The following is a 20,316-nucleotide window of genomic DNA, read 5'->3' as shown; positions in this document are numbered from 1 at the left end:
TAGTAACCATGTCAACCTTCACATATATGGAAAGCACTTTATTGTTTGTTTTTTTTGTACATCTACCTTTGAAGCATTCAATCAATGTGAGTTAAATGATGTTAACTATTACTGTTGTCGATTAAATGTTACACAGAAAGAGCAATGAACCGATTTTTAGAATATGTGACGTTACCATAGTAACTACACAGTCTGAGGAGTCCGTGCTCTCATTGTAGCTTTAATTTCATTAATGCGTGTCAACATCAAAAGTACAAAAAGGATGTCAAAAAGAGGTACATCGATTATCACAATTTAAGAAATGAAGGAAAAATAAATACTCAGGTGACCGTCAATGCCTTTGAGCCTCTTATTCAACCATCATCTTTATTTCCTAGATTAACCAACGAGGAGCAAAACTATTCCTTCTCTAGAGGATAACTCCATCGTCGGAAACTCACGGCCGGTCTCGCATACGCTTACTTACCGTTGGACAATTTGATAAACGTTCTCGTTTTTTAAAATATCATCTATTCCTTTTGGCTCCATTACATATATTGGAGGTAATCTTACAAATTCCGTCTATGGTTACATTTGCATCAATGCAACAACGGCGTATTTTCAAAACTAAATAAATTTTTAAACATGTACCTTCAATTTTATTTTTTTTAACCTAAAATTTTTGCTTTCTTATTGGTTGAAGGAAAAATAAAAGTTTAACGAGTTGGCTCGCTTAGTAAGCATGGTAAGCAAGCCAAAACTGGATCTGGGTCTCAATCACATTTAAATCATGTATGGCAGACAAAAAGGATCTTTATTTTTTATCTACGTAAATACATTAAAAAAAATAAAATTAACAATTATAATTTTGCTCTGTAGTATGAGGTTAATTGGCATGTGATCAAACCTGGTTAATCAATATCAAAATATTTCTGAAATGAAGAATGAAAAATGTCACAATAGAAAATTTGATGTTTCTATTTATAAAACTTTGCAATGCGCGGATCAAGAATATTTTTCATAGGGGGAGGGACGATTGGTTTAGTTTGGCGGGGAGGGGGGGGGGGCATGGCATATTTTTATTAAACGGACATGGTCACGATTTTCGTCAAATTCTATTTTTCTATTTTCATTATTTTAATACAATGCTTTAGAAATGCATTTCTAATGATCAAATGAAATTTGAGAGTCAGTCTTTAAGTTTTAAGCAAGACACAGAACTCACAAATCTGTGTCATGTAAACAAGGCTCGTGCCCTGTTTTTGTTTACACAGGTTCAATTAACCAATTCAAAATCTTTTTCAAGCGATTTGTTTTATCTTCTTATTCATTTTAAGTATAGATAAACAGTTCTTAACGTTTAACACATTCATTTTAGGTTTAAATTTGAAATTTTTACTTCATTCAAAATGTAAACAAAAGCTTTGTTTACATGTCAAAGAATTGCAAGCTCTGTAACTCGCTTATAACTCAACAAATGACACTCAAATTTTGTTTGCCTATTAAGAATGCCTCACTGAAGCATTGTAATTATTCAAATCGTAAAAATAATTTTTGACCAAAATCGTGACCATGCCCCTTTAATTTTATAACGTAATTTAAAGAAATTTTAAATTTTGCAGGAAGGTTTGTCACCCCCCCCCCTCCCCTAGATCCGCGCATGGTTGCATTAGGACTATGGTAAATTGATAAACACATACAATCGATCATGTTTTCTCTGTTTATTTTCATTGATATTAATATATAACCTAGATGGATACATACATTCATTGGTATTTCATTTAGAAATGAAAAACATAGTATGCACTAGCAAATATTACATAGAAGTAAAATAAAAATGTTATTTAAAAAATGTATGTTTAAATATGAACAAAATTCAAAATATAAAATAATAAAATAAATAACCGAACCTAAAAGTACTGTCCTGAAAGAAAACTTTCAACTGAGACAGATGCAACATAATATCACAAGTTGAGAGGAAATGGACGGACATTGCTGTCATGGCAACTAGTTTATACATGTACAAGCACATTGTATAGAGCAATGATATGTGGCAATCTAATGACCTAGCATCTTCGCTTGCTAAAGATGACGATCCAAACACTGTGGATCAATGAATAAACACCATGGATTGATAAATAAACACTGTGGATCCTTGACTATATATAGCAAAGATGATGTTCTAAAGATTCTTTATACACAGGTTCATATAACTATAAATATTTTTGTTTACCAAACTATTCCTTTTGACAACATACTGATTAATTTTATACATGGCTGAATGGCAGAGATCTACAGTATAGGATGGAATGTCTGATTTGATTTAGCTAAAGCGGCACTATTTGAAACAAACAGACAGTAATTAAAAGAGACTAGACAGTTTTGAAAAGCTTTAGAATTTACACTTGTCAAATTCTTAATGGACTTATATAGATTCCCTTTTCATAGTTGACAGCATATAAAAAAAACCATGGTACTTCAGAGTTTGAAATAAAGGAATGAAATTGGAAGTTTGAGGTAACCAAGAGTATGATGGTTCAATATTAAAGGGATAATTTTCCTTTTTTAGGGGGGTGGGGTGGGGAATGACAGAGTTATTAACTCTAAATTGTCAACTGTGCAATTTCATCAAAACATTGGATCTATTTAGACTGGGTCTGTCATTTTTTTTCTCATGTTATTTTAAATGAAATTTTATTTTGTAACATTAATACATTGTAATAGGAAATCACAAAGATGGTTTTTATACTAGTTTTTGTACAATCTCTCCTCAACAATCTATTAAAGCCTATTAAAGCACCTCTGTGATATATCTACTTATAACACCCTGCTTCTTAAATAGTCAAGTGGTACGTTGCACAACAGTATTCTTAAAGTGAAGTGGCAAATCCTTCTTACGCTCAAGGAGCTGTAGGCCTTTAGTGATTTTGATAAATATAAATGTACTAATAAACAAGACAATGAAAATTATTCTATTGGAGTTGTCCAGAACTTCTGATGATCTTAACTACTAATGTTGCGCAGTTTATATACTTTCACTTTCATCTTGCCGTTGACAAATCATATTCATCATCATCATAATAATCATCATCTTCATCATCATCTTCATCATCTCCATACATTGTAGACTGAAACAAGAAAAAAATGTGACAGTAGATAACAATATTTTTGAAATAGCTCCTATTAACATCCGATAGAATTTTCTTTTTATAAAGAATACATACTCCATTAATTAAAACAGGCCTATATCATTAGATTTCAGCACTAGAATACATGTATTTTATGAATTTTACATATTAATTCACACAGAAGTGTTTTGAAATCTAGATATTAGAAACAAAAGAATATATTCTGCATCTATATCCTCCATAAATGGCTGAAGTAAGTTGATCTATAAATACTGGCATATGTATGAAATGTGTTCTGACTTACGAAAAAAATCACAGCACGTTCAGCAATAATTTGTGTACATTCATTTTTTTCTGTACATGGTGCTTTGATTTATTGTTAATTTTGATCAATGCATAAAAATCTTAGCACTATATATTTTTACTGTGAGGCTAGCTTAAGTGGGTATCAAATATTGACTTCAAGAACTAGTCAAACTGATTTGAAATAATTTGCAAAAACCAGTGAGATTTCAGCTCTACTTAGGTTTACCTGGATTTTATTTTTTACTAAAATAGAAAATATTTTCTTCCCTCTAAATATGTAATGGTAAGCATGAACATTTTACTAAACTGAAAATATTTTTTTCTTCAAATTATCGTAAGCATAAACAAACAATATCTTTATGCACATAACAATAAGCTTTCTTTTTCATGTTCATATACATGTATTGTTCATAACTTATAATCGCAAACACAAGGAACTAATATCTATGTAAATTTGCAAGAAGCAAACCTCATGGATTTTAAATTATTACTTTATTTTTTTCAGACTGTTGTGTATTATTTGAATTTATAAATACAATGTAAAATATTGGTTTACACAATTTTAAAATTCTCGTGAATTTTTAACAAAATGGTGGCATTGCAGAATTTGAGTAATTGCAAAGTAGTAGAAATCTACAGTATATGGTAACAAGCAACATAGCTATGCTTACAATTATTTCATTGTTGAACTAAGCTTGCACATTCTTAAATTTGTGAATGATTTTAAGACTGTGATATTGTATATTCCTTGTCACATGAATTTCATGTGACAAGAATTGTATTCCAGTACCATCAGAAATACTATAAAAGTTGAAGCAAAGCCAGTAGAATTAAAGTATCATAGAGTACATAAAAAGTGAGTAAAATCTTTAATCTGAAGTCAGTAGAAAGAAAGTAAAATTGTATATCACAGTATATATATATATTGAAATATTGAGGTCAAGATCTACTAAAAGATTTTTGATTACTTTTTTGGTAATGTTACATGTTCTGGATCCCTGATCAATTTGATATAATTTTAAAGAAAAAGGTAATCAACAAACTAAATACTTTTTTTAGAAACTTTATGCATTCTAGATATATTTCATTTAAATTTCTAGGAAAAGAGTCAAAAGTTTAATCCAATCTTTATCATATTTCATAGAAAAAGACATTTTAATAAAATGCAATTTTTCATCATGCCTTCCTTGACATTAAGCTCAGATACACCTTATTTATCCTAGCAATTATTATGAAGCATCATTCAAAGAACTCTTATCTCAAAATTTCATAAACCTAAACCATAAATTCTAAATCCCAAATAATTTTAGTTCCTCAGATCTTGACCTATTAAAAGTGAGTAAATTCTTTATATTTAAAACTTGGATGGAGCAGGTTGGTGAGGTTAATGATAGGCGAGGGGTCTTACAGTTTTACTAATGCGTACTCTGCGGTGATCAGAGGCGGTCGACTCGTAGGTTGAGGTATAGGGGTCCGAGCTGCCCAGGGTATCTGAGTAGCCATTCGTTGTTGTGGTCATGGAGGTTAGAGCCTGGCTGATCTCCTCCGTGTCTGGTACGCCTCTAGCCATCGACAACTTTCTTTGGAACTCCTACACAGTGAGAGATATGACTCAGAATTAAACATCCATGTGCAAACACAGTTCAACACATTTACAGCTAACTTGCTTATTTACACATTTAAACTTAGAGCCAAGTAAGTTTCATTCCATGAATTATAAACAAATCAGGTATAATTAATATATAATGTTTTTAACAATTCAAAACTGCTTGTCCTTGATACTTTGCAGTAGAAGTGTTTTACTGTATATCATTAAAATTCAAAATGAACACACAAATTTATGTAATCAAAATTGTTTGATTGATTTATCATTGTATTGTGTCATACTGACAAATAATCACATTATATATCATTGTAATATTTGAAAATGTATAGATGAGGAATGAAGTTTATTTGGCTCTGGTTGTTCTTAGTAAGAAGAAAATTGTATCTGTACTTTAAAAAATAAAAATTGGATTTGAGTTCCTCATGGCATTGCAAAAACACCATCCATAAAGATTAGATTTTTGCAAGGAAAGAGAAGGAATACAGGACGTCATCCTGCATGCAGCTCTATTCTAGCTAGTACTGAAATTATCAAAGTTTAAGTCTCACCTGTAAATCTCTCTCTTCATCCACCATTGACATACTTTCAAAACATTTGGAGTAAAACTCAATAGCTTTAGCATGAAAAACTAGCTGAATTTTAAAATAGTCCAACATGGAAGTCTGAAAGGAAGGCAAAGCAAGAAATATATCAATGTAATAACGTAAATCAGGGGTCTCTATAATAGGAATTTTACTTTGGCAAAAAGGGCTGACTAAAGTATGTCTTAAAAAAATACCAACCTTTATATCATGAAGCCTTCTCTTCTCGAATGAGACCATTTGTTCCTCTAAATGTTTACTGCCTATAGAGGCATCCTCCCTAGCCCTCTCTACATCAGACTGAGCCTGTCGAAAATGAACAAACACAATGAGATTGCAGCTATAATCATTAGAATCCCCCCTCAAGTCACAGGGACTGAGCTTGTTTTGACTCTTAGAGCTTTGTATCCATCATTCATTCACTTCACCAATACTCTTTTTTTTTTTTCTATTGGTATGATGAGCTCTTATTAAAAACAAGCTAAGCCCCTGTGCTATAGGTGTCCCTGGGAAAAGTTTATCAAAATCTTTAAATGTATGCAATCAAAATTCAAATTAATATCTTTCACACCATCACTTAACTAAACATTCTAAACAAAATTGTTAGCATCATTCGTTATTTCATCGCATTCTTGAGCAAAAAAGAATTCTTTATGTTTATTTTCATGATTTGAAACTTTCAAAACAGAATTGCAAAATGCTACTAATTATTAGCTAATATGTGATTGCAATGTATTGTACAACTAATCACCCTTAATCAGGTCAACATTGTAGAATAAAAGCCCAAGACCTGATCCATGAGGTGATTTGACCTGGCCAGGGCAAATAGCCAAGGTCAGGTAAGGTAAAGTCATTAATTGGGTCAGGTAAAGGGACGTCATATTAAATTACCTACCTAATGAAGGGTGATTTATCAGATATGTAAAATTTCAAACTTGTCAAATTGTCATAATTCAGCAGACATTATCATAACTGAAAGGAGCAATTTACTAAGCATGCAATGATATACTTGAGCATTTTGCTTTTTTACGTCATAGAGTTTATCATGAAATTTTAAAGCTATCAAAGTTCATATCCATTAATTGAGGTATTATAATGAGATACATTGTATAATTCAATTTTTGTAAGTATGTGTATATAAAAGGAAGATTTTAGATTTCTTCCCTCCCAAAGAGGATTAAATCTTTGCTCTTTTCATCATAAACTGTCTTCTTTTCTTCACTTACTCTACTCTGAAGTGTGAGTCAAGGAAAAATATCTTTCTCATTCCAATACATGTAATAACAAAGAAGAAATATGCCTATATAGGAAGCTACTGCATATGTAGTCGGGTGAAATAAAAGCAAGGATACAATTTGGTGTGAGTTTCCTGGATTTTTTGAGCGCAGTTTTTGCAGTTCTATTTTTTTCTTGTCTTCTCTCTTCACAGCTTCAAGTTCCCTCTTCACACCTATCTGATTAACAGAAGAATACATACATATAGAGTTACTGTTACAATGATAAATTTATTATATACATGATATACACTTGTCCATTTAAAAGTTTATATTACAAAACTATCTTTCTAAAGCCAATTGTATAATGTTTACTTATATGAAAAAAGCTAATTTTAAACTCTTTCAAAAACATGCTAAAATACAGACATTATTTAATGTGTAGTATGTCACCAGTTTCAGAGAGTGGTGATAAGGAATCGGAAATCCACAGTGTGGAATCCAGAAAATTGGATCAAACTCCTTAACATTGACAGTATCAAGAGAAGAAAATTGATGGCTATATGATAATTAAATTAACATGTCATATGATACAATATCATATAATACAAAGTCATATCATATCATAAGATATGATACAAAGAAATTGATAAAATACATATATTTTTACAATAATATATCATATGATATAATAATGTATCATATAACACAATAATATATCATATTATGCAATACTCGTTGATATGATACAATACAAAATCATAGGACTCATGATATATCAAATGACAACAAACACATCTGTCAAGCAAGTCTGAGAAAGGTAGGACAAGGTTTTCTTAGCATTTTGGCTCATCTATCCAAATTTGGGATAGATTAAACAAATAATAACTTAGAGCTGTCTATCAAAAATCTTTCAATAGCTCCATAAACCATAACATCATTCGGCATCTGACACTTTTGCATTCAAGCCTGTCCACTGCATGAGTATCATGAGACGCACCACCCATGCAAGTTTGGTTAAGTTAGGACCAGTAATAACTAAGAACTGCGAACGCTAACGCCCGTTTCCTGCCTACATTTTACATCCAAATATTTCGGTATTTCTGTCAGATATTCAAAATCTAAGTTTTCTACTAAAAAGTATGATCAAATCCTAATCAATTTATATCAAAATAAAATAAATTTTCATTGAAATCGGTCTCTGTGAGTGAGGAAAATATTATTTAGCAGCCAATATGTGCATAAAAATTTAATAATCACATGTTTACGATGGATATTAAAGTAAATTTTCATTTTAATTCCTATTTGTTATTTGTATTTTGAAATTTTGAAAATACTTTTTTTGGACTGTATTTTGGTCTGTAACTGCTCCAAAAAATTTAACCAGCTCTAAAAACCTTAACCTCATTCAGCATCTAAAATCCATGGGTCAGTTTCAGCATTCAAGCCTATCCAGTGCATGAGTATCATAAGATGCACCAACCATGCAAGTTTGGTAAAACTAGGACCAATAATAACTAAGTTATAGTCATCAAAGGCACCTGCTACAAAAACCTAAACCAACAGAATCTGAAACCTTTGGCTCAGTAGTGGTAATTGTCCATAGAAAACAGGCTTAACAAATGGTACTGCCCATGAAATTAACACTACACATATTTGTTTTGAAACTTACTTTGATCTGTTTACAGATGTTGCCATAGTCACTTATAGGTCGTACGACCTTCGACTCCAGCCTCATGATCTGAGTTTGCCTGTAGTCTTGTATTACAGACAGGTTTTCGGCACATACTCGCAGGCCTGCCTTCAAGGAGTGGCTCACATTCTCTTCATCTGAATAGTCCTTACATAATTTGGCTAGTATATCACCTGAAGAACAGATATTATATGAATTAATTTATTATTATTTATTATCATCTCCTAACAAACGCTGATAGTTCAATGTACATGTAAGAAAATCTAAATCTTCCCACTAAATCTAAAGGAGTAAAAACCTCCAAATTATATATTTCTTACCCTTGTCTCTGATATGGGCGGTTTTTCTTGTGATTGAGCCCATAACTTCACATAGCGACCCCAAGTATTTTTCTGAATTAGCAACTCTAGTCTGACAAAATTTGGCTTGATTTTCACTGCAATAAAACCATGTTAGGATGACTTCAATTTTGAGAAAAAATGCAAAAAAAAAAACAACAACAAAAACAACAACATAAAAATGATAAATAAACATGTGAATGAATGATTGAATGAAATGGAAAAGCTAGAGTTGATTAAAATGTCCTATAAATGGAATTAAATGCATGATGTAGTTAACAAATCTAGTGATGATGAGTATTTTGGCAAAATTGGAATTATTCATGTTATTTCTACTTTTGCATTGTCAAACACAAAGAGTATTCATGACTTTTTTTTCAAATCAGGTCTATATTACATTAATTAAACACTTTGATGAAAAACATGAATATCAGGAACGTCTGAATTTAAGTACTACATGAAGTGTATTTAGGTAATTATACTTTTTAAAGCATTTCTTACTTGATTAGCAAAAATTACTAGTAAATAAAAAAAATTATGAATTCTCTTGAGATTCCTTAATAGGGAATGTATCTATCAATAAATGTAACTGGATCCTTTAAAAAAAGTCATAAAACTACCCCTGCAAATTTAAACCCTACACCAGTGGGTTGAAAACTGTAATAAAGAGCAATAGTTTTTTTTATCATATTAAGAGCATGGTAGGTATAGAGCTAAAAGGTCAGGTTATAAGCACGCACACTTCAACATGTACAAGTAAATTTTCAAATGATTTATAGAAAGTAAATAAAATATACCCATATCCTCTTTAAGCAACAAGTTTTGGTGCACAAACAATATATATGAGTGAATTTAAATCTACAATGTGCAAATATTCTACAAAATAGGACTGTGCACATTACAGACAAGTGCAGACAAAATCTCCTTCTTAAATTATGGAAAGATTACAAAATATGGCTTTGAGTGACAGGTTTTTGGGGGAAACAACACCAACGTGAAAAAACTTACGCCTGCTGCCCTATGGTCATGTTCATCCTACTAATGAAAGGGGCAGTGGTTACATATAGATATTTTGATTAAGTCAGTCCTTAATTTAGTATATTGAATTCCACTTTATTTTTTACTACATTTTTTAGAATTTCTTTGTAAACTTGATAATCCATCAATATATATATATTAAACAATGTTTTCATATGTCACATATGTAAATAATTCATTATTATGTAAAACTTTCTTTTTAATAAAACTTTACTCAGATAGTGAATGATTTATTATTATTTTTAATATTAGAATTAATGCAAAAGATGATAATACCTTAAATTTTATAGATATAGAATTATTTAGTAAAAATATGAAATATTTAGGTTAAGCCATTTCAAGCCGTATCTCAAAAAATGACAACTCTCTCTCTCTCTCTCTCTCTCTCAATATCCCATCACCAATAAATATACTACAATCACCAAAGTTTACAAATTTTCAAAACTGAATATACATCACTGTTCCTCCTTCTTACCAACTGACATTAGTATCATGTCATCTGGTGAATATCAATTCATACAAAGTTTTTTTTTTAAAGCTTTAAACATGTTTCCTTTTAATACTGTGGTTTTTATGATATTTGCAGGTATCAAGTTAATTCACAGCTTCAAAGACATATTGTTTCAAGTAATGTCCAATGATTCTAACAACACAAAATATTAAGGTGGTATGGGACATTTGTCAAAATTGATGTGGATATATATAAAAGTACAGTTATCACAACAATGAAATACTCTAAACTTGGTATTTTACAAATATTAATGAAACCACAGTACATGTCACAGCAGTTTATACACACAGGTATTTAATTCAGCCAAATAAATATTTTGAAATTCACCAGATTCTCCATTAGACAATTTTTTTTTTACTGTATACAAATAACTACAAAATTATGTGTTAATGAATTGACACAACTAACACTAGAGAGATTAAACAAAAGAGCATGAAGAAGCTGATTATTGGTTTCATTTTTTTTTTACCTCTCTCCCATTGATCTAAAGGTACTAGTGAAATCATCATCCTCACTTTAGAAAACAAACAAACAATCACAAGTTAAAACTCAAAAACAAACAAACAAGTGGAAAATATAGCACCATACACAATTTGCAAAATGTAAATAGCACACCAAAGAAAAACTTTTGTAGGATATCAAAATCCCTTTCATATATTTGATTCTACATCGGCCACTTTAAAAAAAAGACTTTTAAATTGCCATAGAAAAAAAAATTGAGATGTTTTCCTGAAAGAGATCAAATAAAGCCACCTGTTAATTATTTAAAATGGCAGTGAAGCATTAATATCTTTGAAGTAAAATGTGCAAAATGTCAACAATAAAAACCTCGGTGGAATAAAAGTCACACATTCAACTGATATGGATATAAATGCAATTCCGTAGTGAAATATGATACCATGATATAGAAAAAAAAAATGCATTATAGAGAGCCAAGTGACACTGCCACTTCAATGTTGTGTGTATAAATATTGAGTTCATGAAATTGATCTTACTGGCTTATCTTTCTCCTAGCCTAAATCAGCAAATAGTATAAATATCAATGCACATGAAATCATAAAAATTGATGATTTCTTTATGAAAATTCAAACATTAATATCATTTTTATGGTATCTGCAATAAATGGCTAGGAGTCATTTAAAAAAAATAAAGTTTAATTATCCTACTGAAAGTAGATAGATATAGGCTTTAGTCAGTAGAAAAATAAATTGCAGCTATATATTTATAATCTACCGTAATTGCTTACATTACATATATTTCATAACATTAATAATTTGCAAACACGGTAATGAGATTCAGAGAATGATTATATCAATATATAAACAAATACATGTATAACATAGGTAACCAAATGTGTAAGACATTACAAAAGGAAGAGGTTCCTTTATTAAACCAATCAAGGGTAATCAATATTTATTGACAATACAGTTAACATCATAAAAAGGGTTTTCTTGTAATGTTATAGGAATATCTTGTGTAATTTGAGCAACAACATGGGTTTTCGTACTAACCAATCATGTGGAAACTGAAAACACAAGTCTGTGCAGACTCGTTGTCAACTGACCCAAATTACCGCCACATTCTTGCGTTTACATTTCCACAATTTTTTTTAATCCAACGATACTTACTTTCCTGAAGATTCATTTTGAGGGTTGCTCATTCTTCTAAATGGACTGAAAAGTGAACGGTGAAATGCATAAATGTTGCTACAGAAGCTCTCTCCCTCTCTCTCGTCGGTATGTGCTATTGGACTAAATTCTCCTCTTTGATTGAAGAGTTCCAATGCAAGTCTAACATAGAGGCCCGTGGGCTACAATGGCTAACGTCATTGTTCTACGCAAATGCATTAGGATTGCTTAATTTTGAATTTGAAAAAAGGGAAAATATATAAACCTCAAGTACCTGTGATTCTCGAACAAATAATGATTTTAACAGATACCCTACCTCAGCAAAAAAAAAAATTAAATAAAAAATTGAAATTAATCATAAATAGGACCTTTTATGATTAATAAATTATTTTTAGAGGTACAGACACAATTTACTTGTGAATTTTATCCTTACTTTAAATAATTGCTGCTTGCAAATCTTCCATTTTCCTTCATTTTCAACTCAGTTATTTAAATTATAATGATCCACCTTAAAACTAAATACTCATTCCAACCAGTATTGAAAAAGAATGACCCCAAACTTATGATGTACCGGGTATGTGTACAATTTACCAAAGTAGAATGATTAGTTTGTTCCACAAATAGGGTTAACTTCATTACATGACATACCTGGGCAATCTGAATCCCAGTTTGTGTTGTACCATGAAAGACAAATAATTTATGATATCACCTATCTGTCAGAAAGAAAACAATAAAATCAATTAAATTCTCAGAGGTTCATTTATCGTGAAAGCTGAAGGAATACCTTGATATCTTTCACCCAGGAATTACTGTTCACAGGAAAATGTTTGCCCACGTTTTATTATCGCCCATTTCGCCCTTTTTTTCAGCAGGCGAATTTACGACTGTGCGAATTCCGACGTCTCAAACTATCTCTCCTAAAACACAGTTATGTCTGAGCGAATTCAAGACGGGGCGAAAATGTTTGCAAGTGTAGAAGGGCGAAAATTACAAGGAGCGAAAGTAACCCTGTATACAGTAACATATATTTAGTAAACTTTGACAAACTGTCTTAAATCTTTAAAATTGACTGCATAATTCCAAGGAATGAGATCTTTTGAAAAGTTGATAATCCACAAAAATCAGCCTGCACATATTCTAATCATTCTGAAGTAACCTTCTGTAGATCATGATGGATTTCTTCTCTTCCATAAAATCCCCCTCTTATAGATTTGCCAGTTACAGTATAGTCATTGACACACAAGGGAAAAATAAAGCTCTCAAAATTATCTCATGAAATTAGAAAAATACTAAATTCAATGTTTATCTTTATTTTGAAACTTCAATAGTACAAAACGTTATACAAAGTACTTACTAGTATGTATGAAATGATGTACATGTATATACATTCAATGTATACTAAATAATATAAAAAGTAAATTAACAATAGCTTTCTGTTTTTATATAACAATGTCTTTTGATTTATTTTCTAAAAATAAATACTCATACATCTGCACTACAAAACATGCAATAAAAAATCGCATTTTGAAATGAATTTCACATGTCTTCTATCACTTTACTCTCTGTAAATATATGATACATATACTTGCACATGTTTTGGAATGTTGAAAAATGATCTAAAATATCTGACCATTTAAAATATAGTATCTACAATATATACAGAAAACTCAAATAATGGACAGAGGTAGTCATTGGTATTTTAACATATATCCTATTTATTGGACCAAAAAAATGGCAGTGGCATAGTTTAGACAATCGCAACTTCTCGAGCACAGCTCAAAAAACCACCTCCAGTGTATTACATAGATGTCCATGACAACCTTCCCTATTATAAAAATTGATATGAATACAACCCATTTTACGATCTGTTGAGATGTGAGCTACACTTTAAATTCAATGATATACTTAGCCAATATTAAAATTGTTGGGAAGTGAGTCCATTTTGTATAAAATTCTAACATCCTGTAATGTTAATCTATTCAATGTGTTTTTTTCGAGCTCTGCCATAGGCCCGAGAAGTTGCGATTGAGTTTAGACAGAACTTCCATTGTTATCTTCACAAAATTCAGTTCTTTACAAATAATGTTGATAGTGATAGTTGTCTGTGTCCAATATCCAAAAATATTTTCCTTCAGAAACTTGGACTGGTATCCAAAGATGTCAAGGTCATACTGACTATGAATCCAAGGCCATACTGATTACTTGTACTTTGTATAAACCATAATGTCAAGGTCACAAATGCTAAGATGTCAAGGTCATACTGACTATAAATCCAAGGCCATACTGATTCGGTGTACACTGAAAAAACCATAATGTCAAGGTCACAAATGCTAGGATTCCTCCTGAGGAAACATGGCAGGTATGGTATTTGCAATCCTGGATTTGGCTCGGTCAACGAGTATCTCAGTGTAGCCTTGACCTGTTTCCAAGGCGATCTTTCGCTGTTTGACCTCTGTCATGACCTCCAGACCGTGTTTGTTCACCAGGTGCTTGTTCAGATTGCCCTTTAACTTGCAGCTGTGTTCACATAGGTGACATTTGTAAGGTTTGAAATTCTGAAAGATGGGGAAAACATTGAAAACCTATGTTTTGGGTTTTTTTTTAAACTACCCAATCCTAGTAACATTAATATTACAGAACTCATTATGAAATACTAATAGGTGATCTTGTCAACATGCTATTCACTGACCTTAATGACAATGCTAAATGTGTACCAGTACATAATAGCACGTGCACTACAGCTAGTGTATGGTATATGTATTTGAAAATGCTAGCATCCTTAGATTATTGATAATACTTTATAAACTGCCACTTAACAGAGATTTAGCCATAACTGCATACATTCAATCATGATAACCTTACATGTACTTGTAAATTAATATTGTAAATCTCTGTAAATCTTAAACAACATAAAATTATTCTCATTTATCAAATTTAATCCTATAACACAAGTAAACACAGAAATACACCATTATGTTACACACTAATGGTAATAGGATTGTGAACAGTCAATATTTTTGTGACATACATGAAGAGATAATTGCTTTTACTTACTGTATTGGTATGTTTCCCTGAAATATGGTTTTTCAGGATGTGTTTGAACTTGGTAAAGAAGTTGCAGCCTTCATGGGGACAACTTATTGTCTCTGCCTCTAAAAATAACAAACATATGACATTTCCAAGGATAAATCTACACTTATCAAAAATTATTTCACATGTTAATCTAGTTAATCTTTGAAAGCTAGTAACACAAATCAATACAATGATTAACTCTAAATTGAATGTGAACGTGTATTTATATCACACATTTATATTCAACAAAATTCTTATAGCGGAAAATTGACAAAGTCTTTCAAAGTATTAAACAAAGAATGTAAAAGTGGCAATTACTGGTTATGTTTCTATACTTGTCAAAATGTGAATCTGTACATTCTGTAGTAATGATAATGTTTTTTAAGTACCCACAGCACAAACTTTTCCATGTTTACTTACTGTGTCTTTTCTCATGGCTTTTCAAGTTGTAAATTGAAGGAAAGGCCTTGTCACATTCAGTACACTTGTATGCATTCTCTCTTCCTATTGATCAAAAATATTATGATACAGCACATACATGTAAATTTATGTAGAACGAAATTTAAAAAAGATATAAACACTTAGGTATGTCATGAAATAGTAAATATTTTCCATTAAATTTGATGGAAGGAAAGCTAACATAAAAATTGCAATAAAATTCACTGAATTTGAGTCTGACAGTGATCTAACAACTTTACCATCATGCATAGCTACATGTCTTCTGAATTGGGTCCTGTTCAAGGAATAGTAATCACACTTTTCACACTGGTACCTATAAAAACAATACGTCCAGATAAGTTCAAAGAACATACATGTTCTGTAGGTGAGCACTTTTTTACAACTTCCTAAAATTCATTATCTACCTCAATGAAGAAACAAATCATGTACACATGGACATTTTTATATGAGCAACAGTGATCAAGTTATTAGGTTTAAAACAGTTTTGTCATAAGTCATAAGGGAAAAGGACTACCTTGAAGCTCGTTACATCCACATTATACCTTTCTTGATATAAATTGATTTGGGGGGGGGGGGGGGGGGGTTTGGGGGTGGAAGGAGGGGAGGGAGGTGGTATTTATAATGTCTCTACCCTTTGTTTTCTTTGTATGTGAACTGGTACATTACGTGGATATTCATGTCCATACTTTCTTATTTTCTTATAAACTTGGAAACAACATGTTTGAATATATTTATGAAGCTATTATATTATGTTGCTATTGTATTATCAACACATTGGTTTTCTTAGGGATTGGGAATATTTATCACTTTCAAAAGTTTGCTTGGATGCTGAGCTACGACAAGACTAGTTATACCCAGATTTGATACCTTTTGTACTAGGATGTTATTAGACTATCTATACCCACACTTTAGTTTTCTTGGGTACTGGGACATTATGAAGCTTCAGCAGGTGGTTGTTCAGTTCTTGTCTTCCTACACTGCTGTATGGACATAGGTGACACAGCAGCCTCTTCTGGGTCCCTGTATGATACTCCATGTGTTTCTACAAAATCCACAACAACTCCTCAATTCCCTAAGATAACTAAATGAGCCAATATGTTTAATCAGTAAATCTTTGTTCTTCTATAGGAAACACAGTTAAAGAATAAATGATAATTCTTGCATAGGAAATCCGAAATTCTCCTTACCACAGTGCATTCTCATTAAAGATATGTTTCACTACTAGATTACATTGTTTGCACTTACGAATTCAGATGATCAATGAGTCAGAGTTGATTTCGGTATCATATTAAGAAAAAAGATACAGTCAAACTTCATTATCTCAAACAAGATGGAACTGTTTAAAAACTTCAAGATATTCGAGATAAACTCCAAGTATTTGAGATATCGAGGGTAAAATACTTTTAAAATAAGTGGTTTGGACTTACAAATCAACTCAGCATATTCACTGTATTTGGGGTATCAGCGTTCGAGATATCATTTAACTGTATAATGAGGAAAGTTGAAATTCACACTAAGTATGCTTCTCTTAGCTCTGCCAACAAGTGTTCTTTGCTTACCTTGAGAGCCTGTCCTGTGAAGTAGGTTTTCCCACAGGTGTTACATATGAAGGTGGGACGGGACTCGGAGTGGGTGGACTGGATGTGGTATTTGAGTACACTCTTACTCTTGAATGCTCGGCCACAGGTCTCACAGATACAGGCCAGGCCTGAGTGGACAGTCGTCTTGTGTTCGGATAGCTTGTAAGGCACAATGGTCTCAAACTCACACTCCTACGAATATATCATTGCACATATTTACAATGGTTAGCTGCATTTTTAAATCTTATACATATTCTCATTATAGGAAATAAATAGTTGAACTTACATGCATCAAATATACTACACTCATATAATAAGTGCACTTGAAAACAGTGTTTGAAAATGCATAAATCATATTAACGGTAATTCTGATACATGTAATTCACAAATGATGTATTTCTATTTAAAAATACCAATTCCTTCCTGATACTAGTAAATGACAACTGGGTTATTTTATTTTTTCAGATGAGTTCGAATTATTGAAAAGCAATCAGATTCTTGATACATGTATATTTGTTTAAAATTATACAAGTACCTACCCCTTCCTGACACTTGTAAATGGGGTATTGTGCTTTGTCGTATGGAATCCCATGTTTCTTGAATTTGTGTTCCACGAGCGTGGGGCGGTTGTTCGGTTTTGCATTACAGATGTCACACACAAATCTCTGCTTCTTAAAATTGGAGGGGTGGATTTCACGGCGATGCTCAGTCAGGGCTTCCACATCCTTGAAGACCATCTTACACTTCCTGCAGTTCAATCGTTTCTCCACCTGACCACTATCAAGAAACTCCTGATCTTTTTCCATGGCTTCGGTGATAGCCCCATCTGGATCAAACTGTTTTGTTAGTTTCGCTGCAGGGACTTTCTTCTGATACACCTGAAGGTTATTGAAATCTAAAAACATACAAGACTCTGAATTTGCTGATGGTTCCTCTTTTAGGTAAGTCATTTCTTTTGCACTGCTTAACTCTGGCCTGGAAGAGTCAGAAATTGGATTACTGTCTTCACTAGGGGTTGTCACATTTCCTATTGAATCCCTAGTTTGATTGTTTTCATTATCAGAAAGGAAAGGCTGAATTGTTATCACAGATTCTGCAGCATGTTTTTCAGTATCACCTACATTTGAGGTCTTTATCTCTTTGTTTTTTGTTCCCTTTTTATTGTAAGCACGCTTTGGCCTCTTTTGACTTTTCTCTGCGCCATTAACTTCCTCTTCAGAGGAAAGCTTTCTTTTAAATTTTGAATCGAATGATGTACCCTTTTTTTCTATCTCTTTGCTCAATGTGTTGCTAGCTGACTGATTTTCACTGCTAGAATCATTAAGAAAATCTGTTGCACATGTATCCTGCCCACTTTTCTCTGGTAAATCAACAAAACTCATCATAACATGGTTTGAAACACCAACCTCTGTCATGAAAACCAAGCATTTTTCTAGCGCCTCCGTAATTCTCAACTCTGCACAAATTGCAGCTATCCTCTCCACGTTGAATTTACTGATAATCATTTTCCCGGTGTATAACAAATTTACAACCTTCCGAACATCCTCGATGTCATAATTCAGATGAAAATTGGGGTCAGTTGGGTCCACACTGTTTCTTGTCGTGTCTGCTTCATAGAAGAATTGACTGCCAGCCACTAGCACTAATCTGTGAGCTGGGATAAAGCCATTAGCTGTGACTATCATCACATCACAAAGGTATCGCTTCTGTTGGAACTGAAATAAGGTTTCTGGAAGTCTCGATGACAGACTGGGAACACAGATTTCCTCTTTATCAACCATTTTTACATAGGGTCGACCTGTACATTAAAATATAGAAAACTTAAAAAACAAAATAAGTTAATACGTGATTTACTGAATGGAATTTTGAAAAAGCTGTATAATAATGAACAATATCAACATGCACTTGCACATAAATATTGATAAATTATCTATGATAAATTTGAGGAAAAAATTAATTTTATACTTTCTCACAATCCTTGCCATGCAAAGATGCAATATATAAATTTCACTTCATACCATAAATCTTTTTTTCTTTAAATTTTCTTGCTATCTTGCTTCAATACAAAGGATACACATGGTATCTACCATACCTAATATACAAAAAAGTTTATAAAATCCTTCATGTTTAGCATGTTTAGTGAACGGAAGTCTCTTTTTACATTCAAATCGACGCTAAATAACGTGCACCTGTCAAAAAAATTACTGGCTCTTATTTTGGCAATAGATTTAATAATTGCTAAACCTGTTAAAAAGATGACAAATGTACTTTATTTATTTTTAAAAATTCTTTAGATTTTATCAAGTTACCTGTTCAAGCGTTTTGAAAACTATGATTTTAATTCTATTTGTAAACATTTTACGACGGAAAAGATTTTTCCGAGTAAAATGTCCGATAACGTCGGACTTTCTAAAGAAGGATTTCGTCAACATAAACTATTAAATGATGGTTAAACTTGATATTTTCTTTTCAAATGCATGCCTATGATATACGACTAAGTAAATATCCACCGGTAAATGTAAAAAGATCTCCGTTCATTAACTAATTTCTGTGCACGGTAAACACATGGTAAACAAATGTACAAACTGCATGTATTCTGCAATCGTACATTTAATCTTTCAACAAAAAAAAAAAGATCACGTCTTTAATTAACCTGTAGCATTATGGACATAGACAGGAACATTTACTATTATAACAGTATAACTTCCATGTTTAGATACAAATTATTTTAGTCATTTCACCGTTTATACTATCAAAATGTCATATCAATTGTTATCATGGTTAAAGTTTGAATCCCGCCTTCATAAAACCTTCCATTTTTATACATCGAACATGTATTTTTTTTTTTTAATGCCTGCTGAGAGTTTTAACATTTAGTAAATTCCAGTTTTGTTTTTGTTTTGTTAAAATCTGCATGTCAACTCTATATTGTCCTAAACGGAAGAAGAGCCATCCACCTTGAAAATCATCAAATCATTCCCGATTATTTGGTGGATATTTGACCTAAAATGCCCAGCTTAAAATCCCTGGTTATTTAGGTACTTTTCCACTGTGTTGAAACATACTGGGTTAAATCAGAACTCGTTCGTTCATCGTGGGAAGTTCAATAAAACTATATATTCTAGTGATGTATTGGGGCTGTAAATATGTATGATTCAGGAGCAGTGTTTCTCAGTAGAGTAC

The 20,316-nt window shown here is 31.9% G+C and overlaps 1 protein-coding gene across 1 annotated transcript; it reads right to left on the bottom strand.

Moving 5' to 3' along the window:
- Positions 1-1,681: 1,681 nt before the first annotated feature.
- On the bottom strand, positions 1,682-19,344 carry LOC128188429 (GDNF-inducible zinc finger protein 1-like). Its single transcript, XM_052859477.1, has 16 exons — positions 19,152-19,344; positions 17,673-18,931; positions 17,113-17,325; positions 16,459-16,595; positions 15,793-15,866; positions 15,515-15,598; positions 15,077-15,174; positions 14,442-14,577; positions 12,297-12,334; positions 8,828-8,918; positions 8,487-8,680; positions 6,953-7,054; positions 5,802-5,906; positions 5,568-5,681; positions 4,822-5,004; positions 1,682-3,107 (listed from the first exon to the last, which is right to left on the bottom strand). The coding sequence occupies exons 2-16, from the start codon at positions 18,912-18,914 to the stop codon at positions 3,021-3,023; spliced, it is 2,898 nt and encodes a 965-aa protein (XP_052715437.1). The 5' UTR covers positions 18,915-18,931; positions 19,152-19,344; the 3' UTR covers positions 1,682-3,020.
- Between the last annotated feature and the right edge of the window lie 972 nt (positions 19,345-20,316).

This window comes from Crassostrea angulata, chromosome 6 (assembly GCF_025612915.1).
Source record: "Crassostrea angulata isolate pt1a10 chromosome 6, ASM2561291v2, whole genome shotgun sequence".
NCBI classification, from domain to species: Eukaryota; Metazoa; Mollusca; class Bivalvia; order Ostreida; family Ostreidae; genus Magallana; species Magallana angulata.
This window is presented reverse-complemented; position numbering and strand designations above follow the sequence as displayed.

Bases quoted from the DNA above. Each gene is read 5' to 3' on its own strand.
- LOC128188429 (XM_052859477.1), bottom strand. From the start codon at position 18,914: ATGGTTGATAAAGAGGAAATCTGTGTTCCCAGTCTGTCATCGAGACTT. The intron at 8,681-8,827 runs GTAAGAAATATA...TCTGTTCTTCAG, and splicing joins CGCCCATATCAGAGACAAGG to GTGATATACTAGCCAAATTA. The intron at 5,682-5,801 runs GTTGGTATTTTT...CCTTCCTTTCAG, and splicing joins GAAGGCTTCATGATATAAAG to ACTTCCATGTTGGACTATTT.